This window comes from Pseudopipra pipra, chromosome 6 (genome assembly GCF_036250125.1).
Source record: "Pseudopipra pipra isolate bDixPip1 chromosome 6, bDixPip1.hap1, whole genome shotgun sequence".
Classification (NCBI taxonomy): domain Eukaryota; kingdom Metazoa; phylum Chordata; class Aves; order Passeriformes; family Pipridae; genus Pseudopipra; species Pseudopipra pipra.
The window spans coordinates 59849654-59866630 of record NC_087554.1 but is presented as its reverse complement, the minus strand read 5'-3'; the positions used below and the strand labels follow the sequence as shown (position 1 = coordinate 59866630).

General features: G+C 41.9%; 1 protein-coding gene and 1 long non-coding RNA gene across 8 annotated transcripts in view; one reads left to right on the top strand and one right to left on the bottom strand.

Annotated features, from left to right (window-relative positions):
* The window catches only part of C6H14orf39 (chromosome 6 C14orf39 homolog), a 32106-nt gene extending 19750 nt beyond the window's left edge, over positions 1 to 12356 (bottom strand). The window contains exons 1-6 of one of the 7 annotated variants that reach the window (XM_064659454.1): positions 12019 to 12356; positions 10077 to 10144; positions 8915 to 8971; positions 8510 to 8566; positions 5593 to 5719; positions 1203 to 1292 (exon numbers count right to left, since the gene is read on the bottom strand). In XM_064659454.1, the coding sequence (XP_064515524.1) occupies positions 1203 to 1292; positions 5593 to 5719; positions 8510 to 8566; positions 8915 to 8963 (323 nt within the window). In that variant the 5' untranslated portion in view covers positions 8964 to 8971; positions 10077 to 10144; positions 12019 to 12356. Of the gene's footprint in view, positions 1 to 1202; positions 1293 to 4743; positions 4873 to 5592; positions 5720 to 8509; positions 8567 to 8914; positions 8972 to 10076; positions 10145 to 11574; positions 11708 to 11963 lie in introns of those variants that run through there. The other 6 variants (XM_064659453.1, XM_064659451.1, XM_064659455.1 and 3 more) reach the window with 6 other exon arrangements.
* On the top strand, positions 11729 to 14650 carry LOC135416364 (uncharacterized). Its single transcript, XR_010431563.1, has 2 exons — positions 11729 to 12011; positions 12477 to 14650. It is a non-coding gene; the product is annotated as an uncharacterized LOC135416364 (long non-coding RNA).
* The last annotated feature ends 2327 nt before the right edge of the window (positions 14651 to 16977 follow it).

The following is a 16977-nucleotide window of genomic DNA, read 5'->3' as shown; positions in this document are numbered from 1 at the left end:
TGAATGCACATTTAGCTGACTCGAGCATATCATCAAATGCTTCAGTGCAGAGGGATTGTTTCTGAGGAAAAGTTTTGAAAAATATATGAATTAAATTTATTTCATGATTTATAGTTATGATGTCTTATAATTAAGCTTTGGAAAACAGATCAAACACTTTCATGTTGGAATTGAAACTAGTTATCTAAAGAAGCAATTTAAAAGTAATGCTTCTTTGGCTTGTCAGCTCAAATTAGTGAAAGCCAAAATGGCTTAATCATATACTCATAGAAAGCCAATTTAGCCTTATTTTTCACCAAATTTAGAGCTCTGAACAGGAAGAAGACAGATAAGCTACTAACCAAGTTAATTAAAGGCTATCAGGCATGCTATTTCTGCTGTCTTGGACAACTGGCAGAAAGAACAGTTACAAAAGACCCAAAGCCAACATTTTAAATCACCTAAATTTGGGGCTCTAAACTGGTATTTAGATCTCTAGAGGGGTCTGCCGTGGCTTTTGTGCTGCAGGGCTAAGGAGCCTCTTCCCCCTCACGTGCAGATCAGTGAAGGTGAGCAGCCTCTCTGAAAGGAAGGTCTGTTTTACTCTTTTAAACAAAACTTTGGAGGGCTACTTTGGCACAGCACATTTGGAACCTTTCAGTGAAAATCTTCAGGGACTGCTCTTGATCTCACTGAATGTAGGCAGCTACATTGCACAATTCATAATTTCTTTTGACTGCAGAATATAATTAGTGAAGATGAAACACCTGAGATGACACTTACTGAACAGAACTGTGTTTGCATGCTTTGTGTTTATTTTGAAAAATATACAGCAGTACACAAAAACTTGGTTTTGTACATTCTAATAATCATATACAATTAGTATTCCAAAATAAAGAAAAGCATGAAACTATCTGAATGCTTCTAATTGTTAGCTGAAAAAATTATCTTTACTTCTTGAGCTTTTCTTGAAACAGTAGGCAATTGAACAAAGTTCTGAAAAATTGTAATAGGCATTTGGGAAGCAACTGAAGAATCCATATTTTATCCTATTCCATTGGTAGCTACAAAATAAGATATGACCTCATAATAATGTAAGGCAAAAAATCCTTTTAGTTATTCAGTCACTCATATTGTCCTGTAAAGTTTACACCAAGTTGTGATGCAGACTGCTGGGTTTAGTCAGCTTAATAAGAAACCTCATCTCACGTGACCACAGATACCTCTCATTTTCTGTAGCTTCCTCTAAAGCTTCAAGTTCATTTTTCACATATTCTTCATGTTTGCTAAGAATTTTATAGGTGGGCTTCCAACTGTGGAGAAAGTTAAAAAAAAAAAATAGAAAGCATATTAGGGGTCTTTTCTAATAAAAAGCCATTCAAAAAATAAGACGTCAAGTTACTTCAGTAGCTTATTAGAACAAATAATTCATTAATGTTTTGAAAGTCAAACATAAATGGGTTTAGTACAGAAGTCTTTCACATGCATACATTTATTTTGTTAAGATTTTAAAGCTGCAAATTCATTAAAATAGATATATAAAAATAATTAAGGTTACAAAGCAGGTTTTAAGGAATGAATGGAATGGGCTTCACACAGTTTTTTGGAGCCTAGTGCTAAGCAATGAGGCATCAAAATCCACTTATTTGGTACTCAGCAGAGCACCATGAGTACATCCTTTAGATATGCACAATCTTCGTGTTGGAGATGCCCAGAACTTCATTCTCATCAGTATCAGCAACACCCATCCCATACCTAATTACAAGCAGCAGCCACAAACAGAATTTCCTCCATTTGCTAAGCCAGTGCTGCTCAGAAAACACCAAAGTGATTTTCCTAGAGCAGGATGCTGTGGAAGGTACTGAAAGCACAGCAGCTTCATGGAATACTTACAACTACTAAACTAACAGTACTTTCTCAACACCCAGGTACTAGAGATACCTCGTCCTTGGGTGTGGGAATATTAGAAAGAGAGACAGATAGACTTTCTGATTCAGGCAAAATTCAGATGTGAACTTAAGGAGAGGCATATAAAAAGGTTTTTGAAAAGAAAGAATCCTGCCTAAAAAAAAAAAAAAAATAGTGTAAGGAGCATGTGAACAGGCTGGGCTGGAGTGGGACAGAGATCCTACTGCCAATGAAAAGAAATTACATGCTCCCTCCAGTGGAATCTACTGTAGAAAAAATTAGCATACCCTCTCTCCAGCCAGGACTGAAAGGGATCTATATATTCAGCCTTAGTCCAGAATACAAGCTGTCCTGGGCAGCACTAACACCTACAGGGAAGTGTGAGAGCAGCTATCTGTCCTAGGAGATGCACACAGAACCCCCAGCTTTAGGAACACGTACATCGAGAGTATCAAAGCTAAATGTTGAAGAAATAGAAGGAAAAATCCATTAGGACTGACGAGACTCCGTGAGTCTGGAACAGCAGAGATACAGTTACAGGAACAAAGAGGAGGGGAGAAATGGCAATACAGAACAAGGCTGCAATTGAAAAAAGCAAATAATTCAGAGAGCAGCTGAGGACATACAGCTCACTTTCTCTGCATAGCCATGAGTAGGGTAAGTAAAGGGCATTTTTGGATATGAATGTGCCCCATGGTTCAAAGCTGGAGGGTTTGTGACATCCAATCACACAAAGTATGAACATCCATTTGAACAATCACTCCAAAGGTAGAATAAAACAGAGGTTTCAGTAACAGCTGACTTACTGCAATTTCCATCAAGGAAATAAATAACGAGCAAAGATCTGGCAATTAATTTGCTGAAGTCAAATAATCTTGAACTCCAGGTGATGAGACAACACAAGACACAACCAACATCTATAACAGCAGTAAAGTTTGTCAACAAAACAGCTCATTGAGGAATGACAGCCTCTCTCAGGAAATTTAGCACTGTGGGCACTAATTGTTTGACACCACTGGTGATTAAAAATGTAACTACAAAAATGTTACTTCGTCATATCTACTGCAAATGCAGCAGAAAGCTGAATTTCTAAAGGGTCAGATTTTTTAAAAAGCAGAAACCAACATACTTATATAAAAATGTGCTGGCACACCAACACTGTGATCTTCTTCTACTCAGAAGCCCCCATCCCTTTCTTTGGAGGAAAAAATATCCAAGAGATATAAAAGTCAAAAAGCTTTTATGAATCAGAGTACAAACCATGTTTACATGTGTTCACATCTACTCTGTGGACATGGAAAAAACACATAGTACAAGGACACTGGTTTGTGAGCACAACAAGGTATGAAGGATTCAAGTAGCTCATCTACCAGTTTGCTAAATGCATCACTGTTTCAGGGATCACATCACATTTAGGTGTCCTTCCTTTCATCAGCCAGGGTATAAAGAAAAATCTTTGTCCACACTAATCTGTGAGCAATAAAATTATCCTGTCATTTGGTAGTTTGGCTGGAGGGACAAGACAACGATTTCTTTTCCAAACCAACAACATTTTGAGCTCATCCAGCTTTTTTTCTTATGTTTTTTCTATTTCCATGAAACCTCACCATCCTTGCACCCAAATTTAAAAACTGTAAGAAAAATAATAAAATTGGAATAGGTTCCACCAGCAGTATTTCACTACTTCTTACTGCTCTGGGATCAACATTTACAGTTTGAATCATTCAAGAAACTAAATATTAGCAAAATGTCACCACTTGTCTAAAAACATATGTTTGATTTGGCTCATTTTGTGCCAGTTCTTTGTTACATAGACCAACGTGGATTTCTTTTAGAAAACACGGTATTATTCCAATATATCTGTCTCATATATCATATTTTCTGTAGACTTGTTAAATATAAGAATCCTTTATTTTGTTCAAAGTCTTCAAATCTGCTTCAATACACTCATGATCATGTCTAGTAACCCAGACAAAACACTGTTTCTTTGAGAGTTCTATTGAGCATCACTGGCAATTAGTCAGCTGAGAGGGTGATTGTGACTCCAAAACAATATTTGAATTTGCAAAACCAACATTAGAATCATGTCCAGTATAGATGGAGTGTCAACTAGAATAAATTTTAGAAGTTTAGGATGATTCTACTGTGTAAGTGCTCTAATTGTCTGATCTTACAACTAGGGCTTGTTTATTGCAGTTTTCAGTGTGTTGTTAAATGACATTTCCAATAATTTAAGACACAAAGCCTCTACTCTTCTGCAAGCATTGTCCTTCTATGAATACATGTATTCATTAATGAGTCACTTCTCATTTTCAGTCTCTTTACACTAATGCCATTAATTATTCTTTGTAGGACTTGAGCCAAAACCCAGTGAATTCAACGATTAAAATTTAGATCAGATCCTTAGTTCTACCCTTAATTTTTTAATCCATTTTTTTTATTTCATTTCCATCATTTAACAGTTTGTGATTTGCAAAAAAGATATCAAAGGAAGTGGTGTGAGTAGTTCCATAAACTTACGTAAGTGTTCATTTTATCCTGCATTGGGGGGAAGAATGTGATGGAAAAATGGAATTTTCTTGCCAAGGTCAAATTTTTTCCTAACCCTTTTTATGATAAAGCTACAAACAAGTATGGTATGGTTATCCATTCAAACAGCCAGCCACTACAACCACTTCATTCACTAATGATTTCATTCTTTCTTCTGTTTTCTGAGGGTTCAAAATAAAACCAGAAAGGACCCTAATGCCATATTTACTTCCCTCTTTATTTCAGAAACACCCACACTCTCCATTCACATCCAAAACCAGAAAAAAATTCAAATGCATGTTATAGATATTTTTATTGAATACTTACCTTTAGATACAGAATTGCAAGAAAACGAAACAGAATTTGCCAAGAAATCATCAGTTCAGCTGCTGAGGAACTAGAAAGATTGTGGAGAGATGAACACTGTGGTGGATTTTATCACCTGGGCCAAACCCTCTGTAGAGTCAAATACAGATTTGCCTTTTTAGCTACCCCTACAAACACCTGAGATCTCCATTTCTGAAAACAAAACATTATGTGCCAGGAAGAAAAAACTCCTTGCAGCCAAACTGCTTCTTGAAAAGCTTCTAATTACTAAGATCCAAAAGTGATCTGCATCTAAAACTTGCACTGATAATCTGACACAAAAATTTATGTAAAGAGTGAACAGCAGCCCATTGCATTCACCAAAAGAGTGTGCCTGGGAGAACAATTCTGCAGCATGGAGCAAAAATTATACTAAAATCTGCTAGTAGAAGCACACAAAGATGTGTCAGGAAGACTTTTTTTTTAAGAGTATTCTTAGTGTTGTTCAAATTTGACAGAGCTCAGATGCATCCAAATATAGAAAAAATATGTTTCTATTACCTTACTACATAAATACTTTAGCATGCTGCAAAGATAGTACTTATGATCTCTGAAAACTGCTGATTCTAATAAAAAACTAATCTGAAATTAAATGTGGTCTGATTTTCTATGATTAACTTTCTCAGGGGATGGGTAATACTGCCATTTTTTTTACTTAAGATTTACAGCTTGAAAAAAATAGGAGAATCCTAAAGTTTTCTTTAACATCTCTCCTGTCAGAACACACACACACACATATTTTTCCATTACTTCCCCACTGACTTCCTTATTGCCAGGCATAACTCAGAGCCCAGCCTAAACTGTACTTACACATTACAGTTCTTCTTACTGCTCTCATGTTGCTTTTTCAAATCAGCTATTTCCTCATTGCCATTCTTTATATTTTCCTCCAACTTAGCAATTTTATCCTTTTTTACTGCGAATTCTGCAGCATATGCTAAAATTAAAAATGAAAAAGTAAACATTCAACAGATCCACGGAATATAAAGCCTACACTCAGAATTATTAAAAATTTCTCCCAAAATACTTAATCTCCATAGCACCAGGTGAGTGGACAGCCTGCAGTTAAGCAAAGCAACAACAAAGGGAGTCAAAACTTAGGGAGTTTCAGCTGCATGGTGAGTACCTTTGTTATCATCTAATATCATGAGATTGGCTTTGGAAGAAAAAGTAATTATTTGTGCTGCTTCTGAATCCCACTCTGTAGAAAACCGAAGTAACAATTAGTGGCAGAAAGCAAAGCACTCTGGACAGTTAGAGCTGAGCTCTTGCAGCCCTCAGGATCTGCAGACACTGTAAGTAGCAAACAGGGAAACCAAGGTAAAGGCACTTTCCCCTCATGAATGTTTCCAACTGGGGAGACTGATTGAAATGCAAAAGTTGCTAAAGATAAATGTCTCTTTGTTGTGTTTTAGGAATGGTATTCCCCAATTTAGTGTTCCCTCTGAAACACTTCAAACCACCTCGTTCTCCCTAAAGAAAGGTATAAAATAACCTGGAATCCTGGCCATGCCCCTTCTGACTACGACAAAAATTAACCCTGTCCTGGCTGGAACCAGGACACTCTTCCAAACATTTGTTTTCTCTTACAGAAGTCCAGAAACACAAACATTTTGAATGGGAAAGCTGACTACAAGAAAGGAAAAATAAAAACATCACTAAAGGCATATAAGCAATTAGCAGAAAACAGAAACAGATAAAATAAAAAGGAATTTTACTCAATGTGTATGATACATTAATACAGGACACAGGTTAATTAATAAAAAAAGCTTTCTAATGACAAATTCTCAAGGACTTTGATATTTGTGGAGATGCTGAAGGCAAACACGTAATTCTGCCTTTTCTGAGAGCAGACAGCTGATAACACTTTCTGAGTGAGTGGTTAGGAGAGAACCCATGTTGTTGAACATGATCAGTTCTCTTTCACAAGTAAAAGCTGTGAGAGCTATCATGCCTGCTCACCTTGCAATGCAATGAGCACAGCTTGGTGCACTTCATTTTTCTCTGTGTTTCTTATTTCTTTTTTTTTTGTTCATACAAGCTTTCACAAGTCATCCCTTGCTATCACTGCCACCCTGAAGCACTAAATGCCAGAGTAGGTGACCCTAGATGGAATTCAATCACACACATGTATGTGGCAGTATCCTGTAGATGACTTTTTGAGATTTACCAAGACATAACTATATTAACAAAATATGCACCTAACATTTCATTTAGTATTTTCTAGAGATGAGCACCTCTGTGATTTGTTCAACTCACCCTTTGCTTTCACAAGGACCTGGTGGGTGAGATCCATCTCTCCCAACTTTACAGTGCAGGCACCTACTTCAGAACTAGACACTCATGGCTGCAGCTACATTCAGCAGAGACAAGCTGATATTTTTAAAGCTTACTTTACCTAACCTACTTTAAACTCTTTCTTCAGGATAAGATAAATCACACCCTAAAAGTGCCTTTTCCCTCCACTGGAAAGAAAGGGACTGTATCCAATTAGCCTGATGAATCTCACACCAACAGTCCGAGGCTGAATGCTACAGCTGTTCTTCTGCCAAGTAATACTCACACAGAGACAAAATTACATCAGTGTCACTATTTTTTGGTAAGTTTTTGAAAGATTTAACCCAAACTGTTAAAAGCCTGAGTGCTGGCTGTGAGTTTACAGATATTTAGGCATCTCTGAACTGAACACAAGCAGCTATACCATGCTACTACACAGCCTTTGGATGTTCCCTAAGAACAGGACCATTTACCCTAAGCCTGCATAAATGTTGAGAAAAACCTCAAGCCTGCGGTTCAATTATGTGACTGAAGAGTTAAACCAGACCTCTAGATGTGCCAGATTTAGTGTTACAGGTGTTTTTATGTTTAAGATGCTTCAATTTAATAATGACAATCTTCTTAATGAATAACTACTTACTCGGACATATCAGCGAAGATCATTAGAAATGTTATAATCAAAAAGAATACCCATTAGACCAGAATTCTCTCTTATTCTTTTTCTTGGAGGTTATGAGCTTCAATATCTACCTATGAAGTACCAGTGGTGAGGACAGATGTCCTCACATTGGTTGTGGTAGAGAAACCATTCTCCAGACATTCCTATAAGTTAGTACATAGCAGCACGGTTAAAAAAAGCCAGTGTGTAAGTCCTGGGGGTGTGTGGAAATTTGATGTGGAGCAAGATTTTCTCTTTGGGTTTACTGTTTTGAATTTCAAATAAAATAACCAGCTGCTTAATTGCAAAAAAGAAAAAAAAAAGAAATACCAGGCTTGAGTAGGTAGTAGCAACTGAGGGAACTTTCACTATTTTAAGCAAACAGAAAGAGAGAAGAGGCAGTGAGGCAGAGGTCCAAATCTGGAAAGAACAAAAAACATGCAGAAAGAAAGGGAGGCAAGTGGCAGATGTATTGAGCAAGCACAGCTGAATCAAAGAGCTGCCAGTGACTGTGAGGAGCTGCAGAGTCGGAGCAGGAAATGGCGCAGCGTGAAACTGGCTGTCCATGAGGCAGCTGAACGGCGTCAGCTAAAAGTCGTGAGCAAAAGCAAAGTCTGCTGGGGAGAATGAGCAAGTATTGATGGCAAAAGATGAGGCAGGGTGAGAGCAGGACACGGGACAGCTCTCATTGTTCAGCTTGCTTCCGTCCCCGAGACACAGAACATGTCCCGAGACTAGTGAAACAAAATCAGTGTTCAGAATGCAATAAAATGATAATTTATCACTACTCACAGTTTATCTGTTGATTCACACGTTCCTTAGCAAAAGAACCTTGTTCTACCTGGAAAGCTTAAGAAGAAAATTAACCCATATATATATTTGCATGTATATACATATATATACGTATATATATATGTGAGTTGAGCTGTGAAACAAACATATGCTGTGCAGCATTAACTGCACAAACTCTGATTAACAATTATTTTAACAAAATATCTAAATAGCAATTTTACTATTAAATAGCTGTTACTACCCCTGTCCATAACCTCCAAGCTAGCAAAACGTTATGTAGGTAAAGATCAAAATCTTAATATTATACATTTACTTGAAGTTAATACAACTGTTTAAAGCAGAAAACATCATTACATGCACTGCATTAGTAATTAATAATTAAAAATATATGATATAACGACCTACCAAGCTCGACCAGAAGTTTGTCCAAGCTGGTCAAAAGTTCGTCACTCATTATGTAAACTACAAAAGGAAAATGCAGTTCAGGGATTTACACAGTCAAAAGCCTTATTGATACAATAAACAAGTCAAAATTGCAAGACAATACCACACATTTTAACATAAAAGAGAGAAAAAATAGTTTTAACTGCATTTGAATTGCTGTCTAAACCATATTAGTGGAACCAAGTTTCTCACTGATAGTAGTTAGGGACTCAATGAAAGTCTAAACCACAGCTTGGAAAAAAGGAGGTTTATAATTTAGGTGAAGAGCTGCTCCTGGAGCAGTTCTACGTTTGAGAGGCTTAATGTTCTTAGAGGCAGGAAGGATGCAGGAAAAGATGTTTGTGTGCAAAATGTGTAGCCTGTAGTCCAGCTGGTTACTAAGCCTATGGACTGCAGTGTTGGTGATGGAAAAGCTCCTTAACCCTCCTGCACACTCCTCCCGTATAATCGCAAAGAATATTTGAATCAGAAGGTGTAAATATGTTCAGTGTGATTAAAGACAGAACTCTCATACAACAGAAAGCAGATTGTTTACAAATTCACTGTTCTGTTTGCATAGTGCTGCTGGGCGCAGAAATTCAGCGATGGGTTTTTAAACAGATGGGGAATAATGAGTTTTCTAAACAGGATGCAAACACGGTTTATCAGAACGCTCTGGATGCAGCTCGTTAGCTCAGGTACATTAACATTAGCCAAGTTATCTGATACTTAACTGCCTCCACAGCACAGTGAAAGAAGTAAAGCCACGACAAATCGGTGATGAGGATGAGATCCTAATCCAGGATAAAGTAGAATAGAAAACAACTGCAGAATTTAACTAAAGTGGCATTAAGGCTACATCCTGCAGCACTGAGACTGTGGAAGCGGGAGGGGGCGGGGGGAGCGTTTAAAATGCTGGACGTTTGACAGAAATGAATTTGTCTAAGAGTTAAGGGAGGATCAGAACACCTAATCCAAGTGACCGGATTAGCACAGGCTGCGATAAAAACTCCGAGAAACAGATAATAGTTTTACCAAATGTATTTAGAAGATTGAAATCCTAGTTCCTAGTGCCTGGAAACACATGAGATAAAAAATAAAAAAATCTTCTGAAAATACTAAGAAAAATACTAAGAAATACTACCTCAAGCCACAGGTCAATGCAGAATATTTTTGCTTTTACACGATGTGAAAGAAAATCTGAAGTAATTCCTTTGGATTAAAAAGAAAAAATAGTTTGGAGCATGTATTAAAAATCTGTTCTCTAGAAACAGTTTAACAATGTTTGCTAGTTGTTTTTCTGACACTTCCCATAAAAACTGCAAGATATTGGGGCAAGGAAATTCTATTCATTGGTTTATGAGCTGAACACAAAGTTCATCAATAGAGCAGACTCTATAGCTGTGTATTATTAAGATAGAGACTATTATATCATTGCTTAAACAATTACAAATAATTTTACCTTTTGCATATTTTCATAGAAGAGAGAAACAGAAGTACAGTGATTTTTCAAAATTTTTTACTGTAATTTTATAATACAATTTATGAAAAGTGTAAGAAGTTGAAGAAAATAGTGCTTCTGAAAGCATGGATATGTAAAATACTTCTTATTCTATTATTAACTTGTTATTGCTAAAATGAAGTAACATAACTGCAAATGACAAATGCTATTCTGTGCTGTGAATTAAGAGGATACAGGTGTCACTAGTAGAAAGGGCTGAGAGATTCAATGGCACTGGTAATACAAACGGTGTTTTAAAAACAGTAGTTAATACCAGCCTGAAACAATTTTTGGACAACTGATGTCTTCCAGGATTTGACTGGAGCAAAGACTGATCCTTGGACCTAATGCAGAAAAGTAGCATCAAACCATTATTCAACTCAGGATGACAAATTCAGAGGAAATTTTCATATATGGCTGATACTTTTGTAGAAGATAAACATGTAACCCACAGGACTGGGTAAAACAGCTTCAAACCGCATCTGTTCTTTCTAATGGGGCTATTCAGAACGCTGCCAGGTGAAAAATATTATTTTGCACCTCGCGTTTTTGCACCGCATTAATGTAATTATAGGGAATTCAATTGCGGCAATAAAGTTTCGTATATTACAAGACTGTACTGGGTGAAGAACCCACAAGCAAAGTGCTGGTGGAGTCTGTAGCCATTACAGCACTAACATTAATGTCACTTCTCAGTAAACCCATCTGGCAACAGCCATTTCTGGGTTCTTCATTAAAAGGTGGAAAATGCCCATAATCTGTGAGGTAAATATCTTCCTTAAAATCCAAGGCTCAGTTCTACCAATTGTAGGCTGTGAAACGGTATTAATTCCTGTTGTCTTTATACAAGTAATTTTCATTCCGGCGAGGCTCTTTTGAGAGCAAACCGTATTTCTCCCGTGCTATTCATTACTGTTTACGACTGTAAAGAGACTGGTTATTTGATTCTTCATGAAATTTTGTGGAGTTCACATTTCTAGACTAACTTTTCATCTCAACTGAAAAAAAAAAAAAAATTGAAATATACTTCATTTTAATGTATGTGCTCCTCTGCCCCTCTTTTGCCACACCGTTTTCGGAACCCTGTGAGGAGACCTGAACATCCACTGGATTGCCACATTTCACTTAGTCCGGCACATACCAAACAAAAGGCTATTGCTGCAGATTATTCTCTAAAGTCCTGGGATTTAAAAATTAAAACTACTTTTTGTCAAAAAAAAAAAAAAAAGTGGGGGAAAACCCCTATCCCGTGGGATACCAGGGGGGCTGAGGAGCAGCGCCACAAAATGGCGGCGCGAGAACCGGGGAGCGAGTCCCTCACGGCGAAGGGGGAGGACGGGGACGGGTCAGGGGTCCCCTCTGCATTTCGGGGGGCAACAGCACTGGGGAAGTGACCAGAACGTGGTGGCCCCTTCCCTCGCCACAAGGGAAAGGGCGAGGAGCCGTCCAGAGACTCACTCAAAGGCCTCCAGAGGAAGGGGTCGGAACACCCCCCGCTGCCCCTCTCGGAAAACTGGGGGGACTTCCCACATCTCTGGGGCACCTCAGCCCCGTCAAAGGGTGCGGAGAGGGTGGCAGGTATCACCTTGTCACCTCCACGCCGTACCGGAGGTGGTGGGAGCCAGGGCTGTGGGGCAAGCCCGGAGAAGGTTCAGCCGCCGGGAGAAGGGGCCGAGGCCGTTCACGCAGCAGGTGAACGGGCGGCTCCCGGAGGGGCTCCCGGGCCGCAGCGCTGCGCTCCCTCAGGGCCACATCGGCGGGGAGCCTGTCCCCCAGAAACCGCCCTCTTGCTTTAACAGCGGGAGTTATGAGGGAAAGACCAACATTTCTGAGGGCTTCGGGCGAAAAGCGATGAGGATGCTCCATCTACCGGGAGCAGCGCGCAGGAGGGGCGGGAGCCGGGCGGGGAGAGGAGGCAGCGTCGCTGGAACGGGGCATCGCCTGGAAACCTACTGGGGAGGGTTAATTACACACGTACGCACTCCGGGATGTGGCACAAAAAAAAGAAGGTGCAGAATGTAACTTGCTTTATCCACCCTCCAGATCCCAGGCGTGCTGCTGACCCAGCTGTGGAAGATGAGCCCAAATCTTCCTTCCCTCTTTCCCTCACGGGCCCGGCCCTCGGACAGTTTAAAAGGGCGCTAAAAACCATTAGAAAACAGTTTAAAGAGCACTAAAGGCATCTCCCTTGTCCTCCCGGAGCAGCTTCACACTGAGGATGCTGCGGAATGCCGCCGCTCACCTCAGCACAACCTGCGCTCGCAAAATTGTGCGCGTTTATTTATTTATCGATGTGCAGTATTACAAGGCAAAAATGCAGAGCCCGGGCACGGAAGAAACTAGAACACGATGCTTCCTTCCACGCTGCGGTAGCCACGGGGGTTTTTCGCCCCCCACCCCCCGTTGAGATTACTGAGGCAGAGGATGGATTTAAGATTATCAATAAGCAAGAGAAAATAAATTGGAGGGGAGGGTACAAGGCGGAGGGAAAACAATGGAACTGATGAAACAAGGGAGGACAGGAAAATTGAACAAGGCTGAAGAGACGAACAGAAAAGTCTCTGCCACCCGCAGTCCCGGTGTTGGTCAGATGCGATGCTGCTTTCAGAACAGTCAATTCAACCAACAAGAAATGCAGCTTCAAAGACAAATAGCTGACCTACCCGGCTTCAGGGCAGAGATGAGGAGGGGAAAGAAAAAAGAGGGAGAGAGAGGGGGAAATAGAAAGAGAGGCATGTTCTTTTGGAAGTCAGATGTCTGCGGCCTCTGCTCCGTGCACACTGCTGGTGGCGAGGCTCCGTCCTTTCCAGGACCATCTCCCACCTTATCTCCTTGCCCGTGGCGAGAGCCACCTCCTTGTCCTGCTCCCCGGAGACACTCTAATTCCTAGATGCCTCTTGGGCTCTGCAGCTGCTGTTTTGCAACTGGTCTTCCCAAATAATTGAATGTTCTTGCAAGGAGAAGTTGCTTCAAAGCTTTGTCCTGCCTTAAAGACTCTTAGAGACCCCCCAACGTTCTAGAAATGGGAATCTAACAGCATAGTAGCAGGTAACTTCACTGATGGTCATTAACACCTCCCGGTGTCCCGGTAATTTAAGTAGTGGTGCCGAGGGAGGCTGAGGTTCCCATAGATTCAGAGACCCCAGTTCACCCGGAAGGTGGTCAGTCAGTTCAACAGGCTTTGGATAAAGCCGGCAGGGACTTCCTGGTTAATTCCCCCTAAGGACTGTCCCCACCTGGACTTGTCAGGGCCCAGGAGCTCCTTTACCCATTTCTTTATTACAAGGACTCCCATCCGACGTTATCGCTCTGCACCCACCTCCTGTGTCCCGCTGGTTGCACCGTGTTTGGTTTTTCCTTCTTCCCTACAGAAAAAAACCTCAACCAAAGCCACAAACAAACATTTTCATTACCGATGGCAAGCAGGAAGGACTCTTTCATAGTATTATCTCTAATCAATGATGAATGGGTTGCACTATGAAAAGAGATATGGTCAATTCGGGGATCAAAAAGGGCTCCCAAACCCACTCCCTCTCGCTGTCAGACCCCCAGGCCCATCACTCCGCATCTCGGTGGGCTCCATGCCCCTCTCCTGTGGTTCTGGTGGCTCCCCCGAGTCCTGATTGCCGCTCCTCCAGCTGATGGAGAGGGCAAAGAAACCCCCAGAGAGAACAAGGCACCCCCGTGCACCCAGCAGCACATATTATCGAGTTTGGGAAGGTCTCTGGAGACACCCCACCGAATCCCCCCAGAAGAAAGCAGGGAACCTTCACTGCCTAATTTATCGGGATAAGGAGTGGAAAGTTGTTGTCCTCATGAAGCTGCTCGGGCATAAACTTGCTCCCTGAAGCAGCACTGTAATGCCGGAGCCCAAGCAAATGCCAACCTTCACCCATGGCCCCAGTCCTGTTTCCGAGCCCGGGGTGGTGCCTGACTCCCACATGGTACCCAAATCTAAGAAGGAGCTCACTCACAAGAAAGGAGGGACCCTGTTTCCCTCGCAGCCTTCATCCACAGCGAGTCACCTCCAGGAAGGGCTGGAGTCCAGCTCAGTGCCAGCGCCCAGACCAGCCGGGACACAATATTTGTCCTGGACTCAGCCCCGGGAGCATTTAGACACGACACTACCTCAGGGTGTCTAACCCTGGTTCTTCACCTCCCCCAAACACGCGAATTGTCCCCATTCCTGCTCTCTGCTAAATAAGTTTTCGTGACAACCCTCGTCTCCATCCTGGAAGAAGATGTAATATTTGAAGGACTTGAATGTAAAAGAAAAAGGGAAGGGAAAGGAAAAAAGGAGAGGAAAGGAAAGGAAAGGAAAGGAGAGGAAAGGAGAGGGAAAGGAGAGGGAAAGGAGAGGAAAGGAGAGGAAAGGAGAGGAAAGGAGAGGAAAGGAAAGGAAAGGAAAGGAAAGGAAAGGAAAGGAAAGGAAAGGAAAGGAAAGGAAAGGAAAGGAAAGGAAAGGAAAGGAAAGGAAAGGAAAGGAAAGGAAAGGAAAGGAAAGGAAAGGAAAGGAAAGGAAAGGAAAGGAAAGGTTTATTTAAATACCTTGGGAATTTGTTTCTTGCTTTTGTCAAAATTGTCAGTGAAAACCCAGACAGAAACTGACAGAAACAAATTGAAGATTTTATGTGAAAACGTCAGTGTAAAAGGAGATTTGGTGCCATGTGTATTTACCTGCAGGTAAAAGCAGCAGCCAAACAAATCCCGATGGATTTTAGATTTTAAAACCAGGTTCATGGCTACACCCTAAAGAGAACTAAAGATAAATTTTGGGTAGTAGATCTTTGCCGTTTGCAGCCATGGTCTTGACCAGAGCCCTGTACAAGGAAGGTCTTTCCTTACCTATGTCAAAATAATTCAAGGGTTTTGAGTTTTCATTGCATCTTTATTCTAACATCAGATATACCAGCCATGGTCTGATACTTCATAGTAAAAGTACCCTAAATAATACGCTAATGGACAAAGATTTAATGAATATACAGTGTGAGAGTGGAAAGTGGGTGAGCATCTCTCTCTGTCCGGCAGCATTTTAGGGTCTCTTTGGTGCTTTCAACAGGTATCAGTAACTCAAGCGAGGATACAACCCGCTCACTCTTGCTAATGTCAAGCAGATTACAGCTTTAAATGTAGCTTTATTCGCAGGAAGAAAATGAGTGATTGATGGCTGTTGTTTTGACAATCATGGTACCCTTAAAAAGAATAAGGTAAGTGTGCGAAACACATCGAAACACGGGTCGTTTCCCTACCAAGCACCCCCCAGCACAGCATCCTGAGCTTGAGGTCCTCCCTCCACCAAAGCTTCCGGATAACTAGGTGGGAAACGCTCCCGAGAACCTCGTCCCCGCTCCCCGGAGGGGCTGACATTTCCAGGAACCTTTTCTATAGGAGACAGCGGGCACTGTCCTCGGGCTGACAATCCCTCCCGCCTGCTCCGGGGGAGCGGGGTAAGAGCCAGCCGCGGGCAGAGCAGGGATCAGCGCCGCTTCCCGGTGCCCGCTCCAACCCTGCCCGTCCCGCAGCGCTCCGCGGCACCAGGCCGGGTCCTGCCCAGACACATCCAAGGCCATAAAATCCCAGATTTTCCAGGTACTCCTCCGAGGGACTGCGTGTGCTCCGGCTCTCCCAGCAAGCATCCCTTAATGAACTCCCAAATCTCCGACAATCCTACCGAGAGTTTAAAGTGGGGCTTCTCCTTCCCGAGGCTAATTTTTAATGCAATACTTAACGCCAGTAAAATGTTTTAAAAATGTATTCGCACCTCTGCTGCCTTTGGAAGCTCCATCTAGATAAATAATCCCCAGAGACCTAGATTCTTGGACCCAAGACAGCTGATAACTGCTGATATGAAGGCGTATAGGTATGTTGCTTAGCATATTTTTGCTTTAAGGAGGGGAGAATATGCCCTGTCCTGAGGCCAGAGAGCACACTGCGTCCATGCAGGCCAGCGGGAGCCTATGGATGGCTGGCCGTATTTTTGAGATATATTTTTTTTCATGTGCAGTTCTCCTCCTTGTTCTCCAGTGGGTTCATCTACGTAGGGTAAACTCTACCTGTAGCAAGGGTCAGAGCCGTGACCTAAATTAAAGTAGTTGTCATTGCCGGCTGTTAATGTCACGAGTAGTGTCTCCATTATATGGGGCGGGGGGGGAAGAATAAACTGGGGGAAAAGGCCGAAACTAAGCAGACACGCCTGAGTGCACCCCCAGGCTCACAGGCAGCTCTAATAAGACACGGGGACTGAGCCAGGAGCTTGGGCGCCGCAGGAGACTCGGCTTTCCCGGACGCGGCACCGCGTCCCACGGGAATGGGGTCGCTCCTGGGGGTCGCTGCGGGTCGCGCTCCAGCGGGAAATCCCAGCCCGGCCCGGTCGTAGAGCTCCTGCGGAGCAGCGGAGCGGCGGGGAACCTGTCGGGGTCCGGCCATGGATAAAATTCCCAGAGGGGTGGGAAAAGAATGGAAAGGCCCCGTTGGAGCTGATCACTCTCTCTCTCTGCGCTGGTGGCGCAGAGCAAGGACACCCAGGACCTTCTCCAGACAGGGA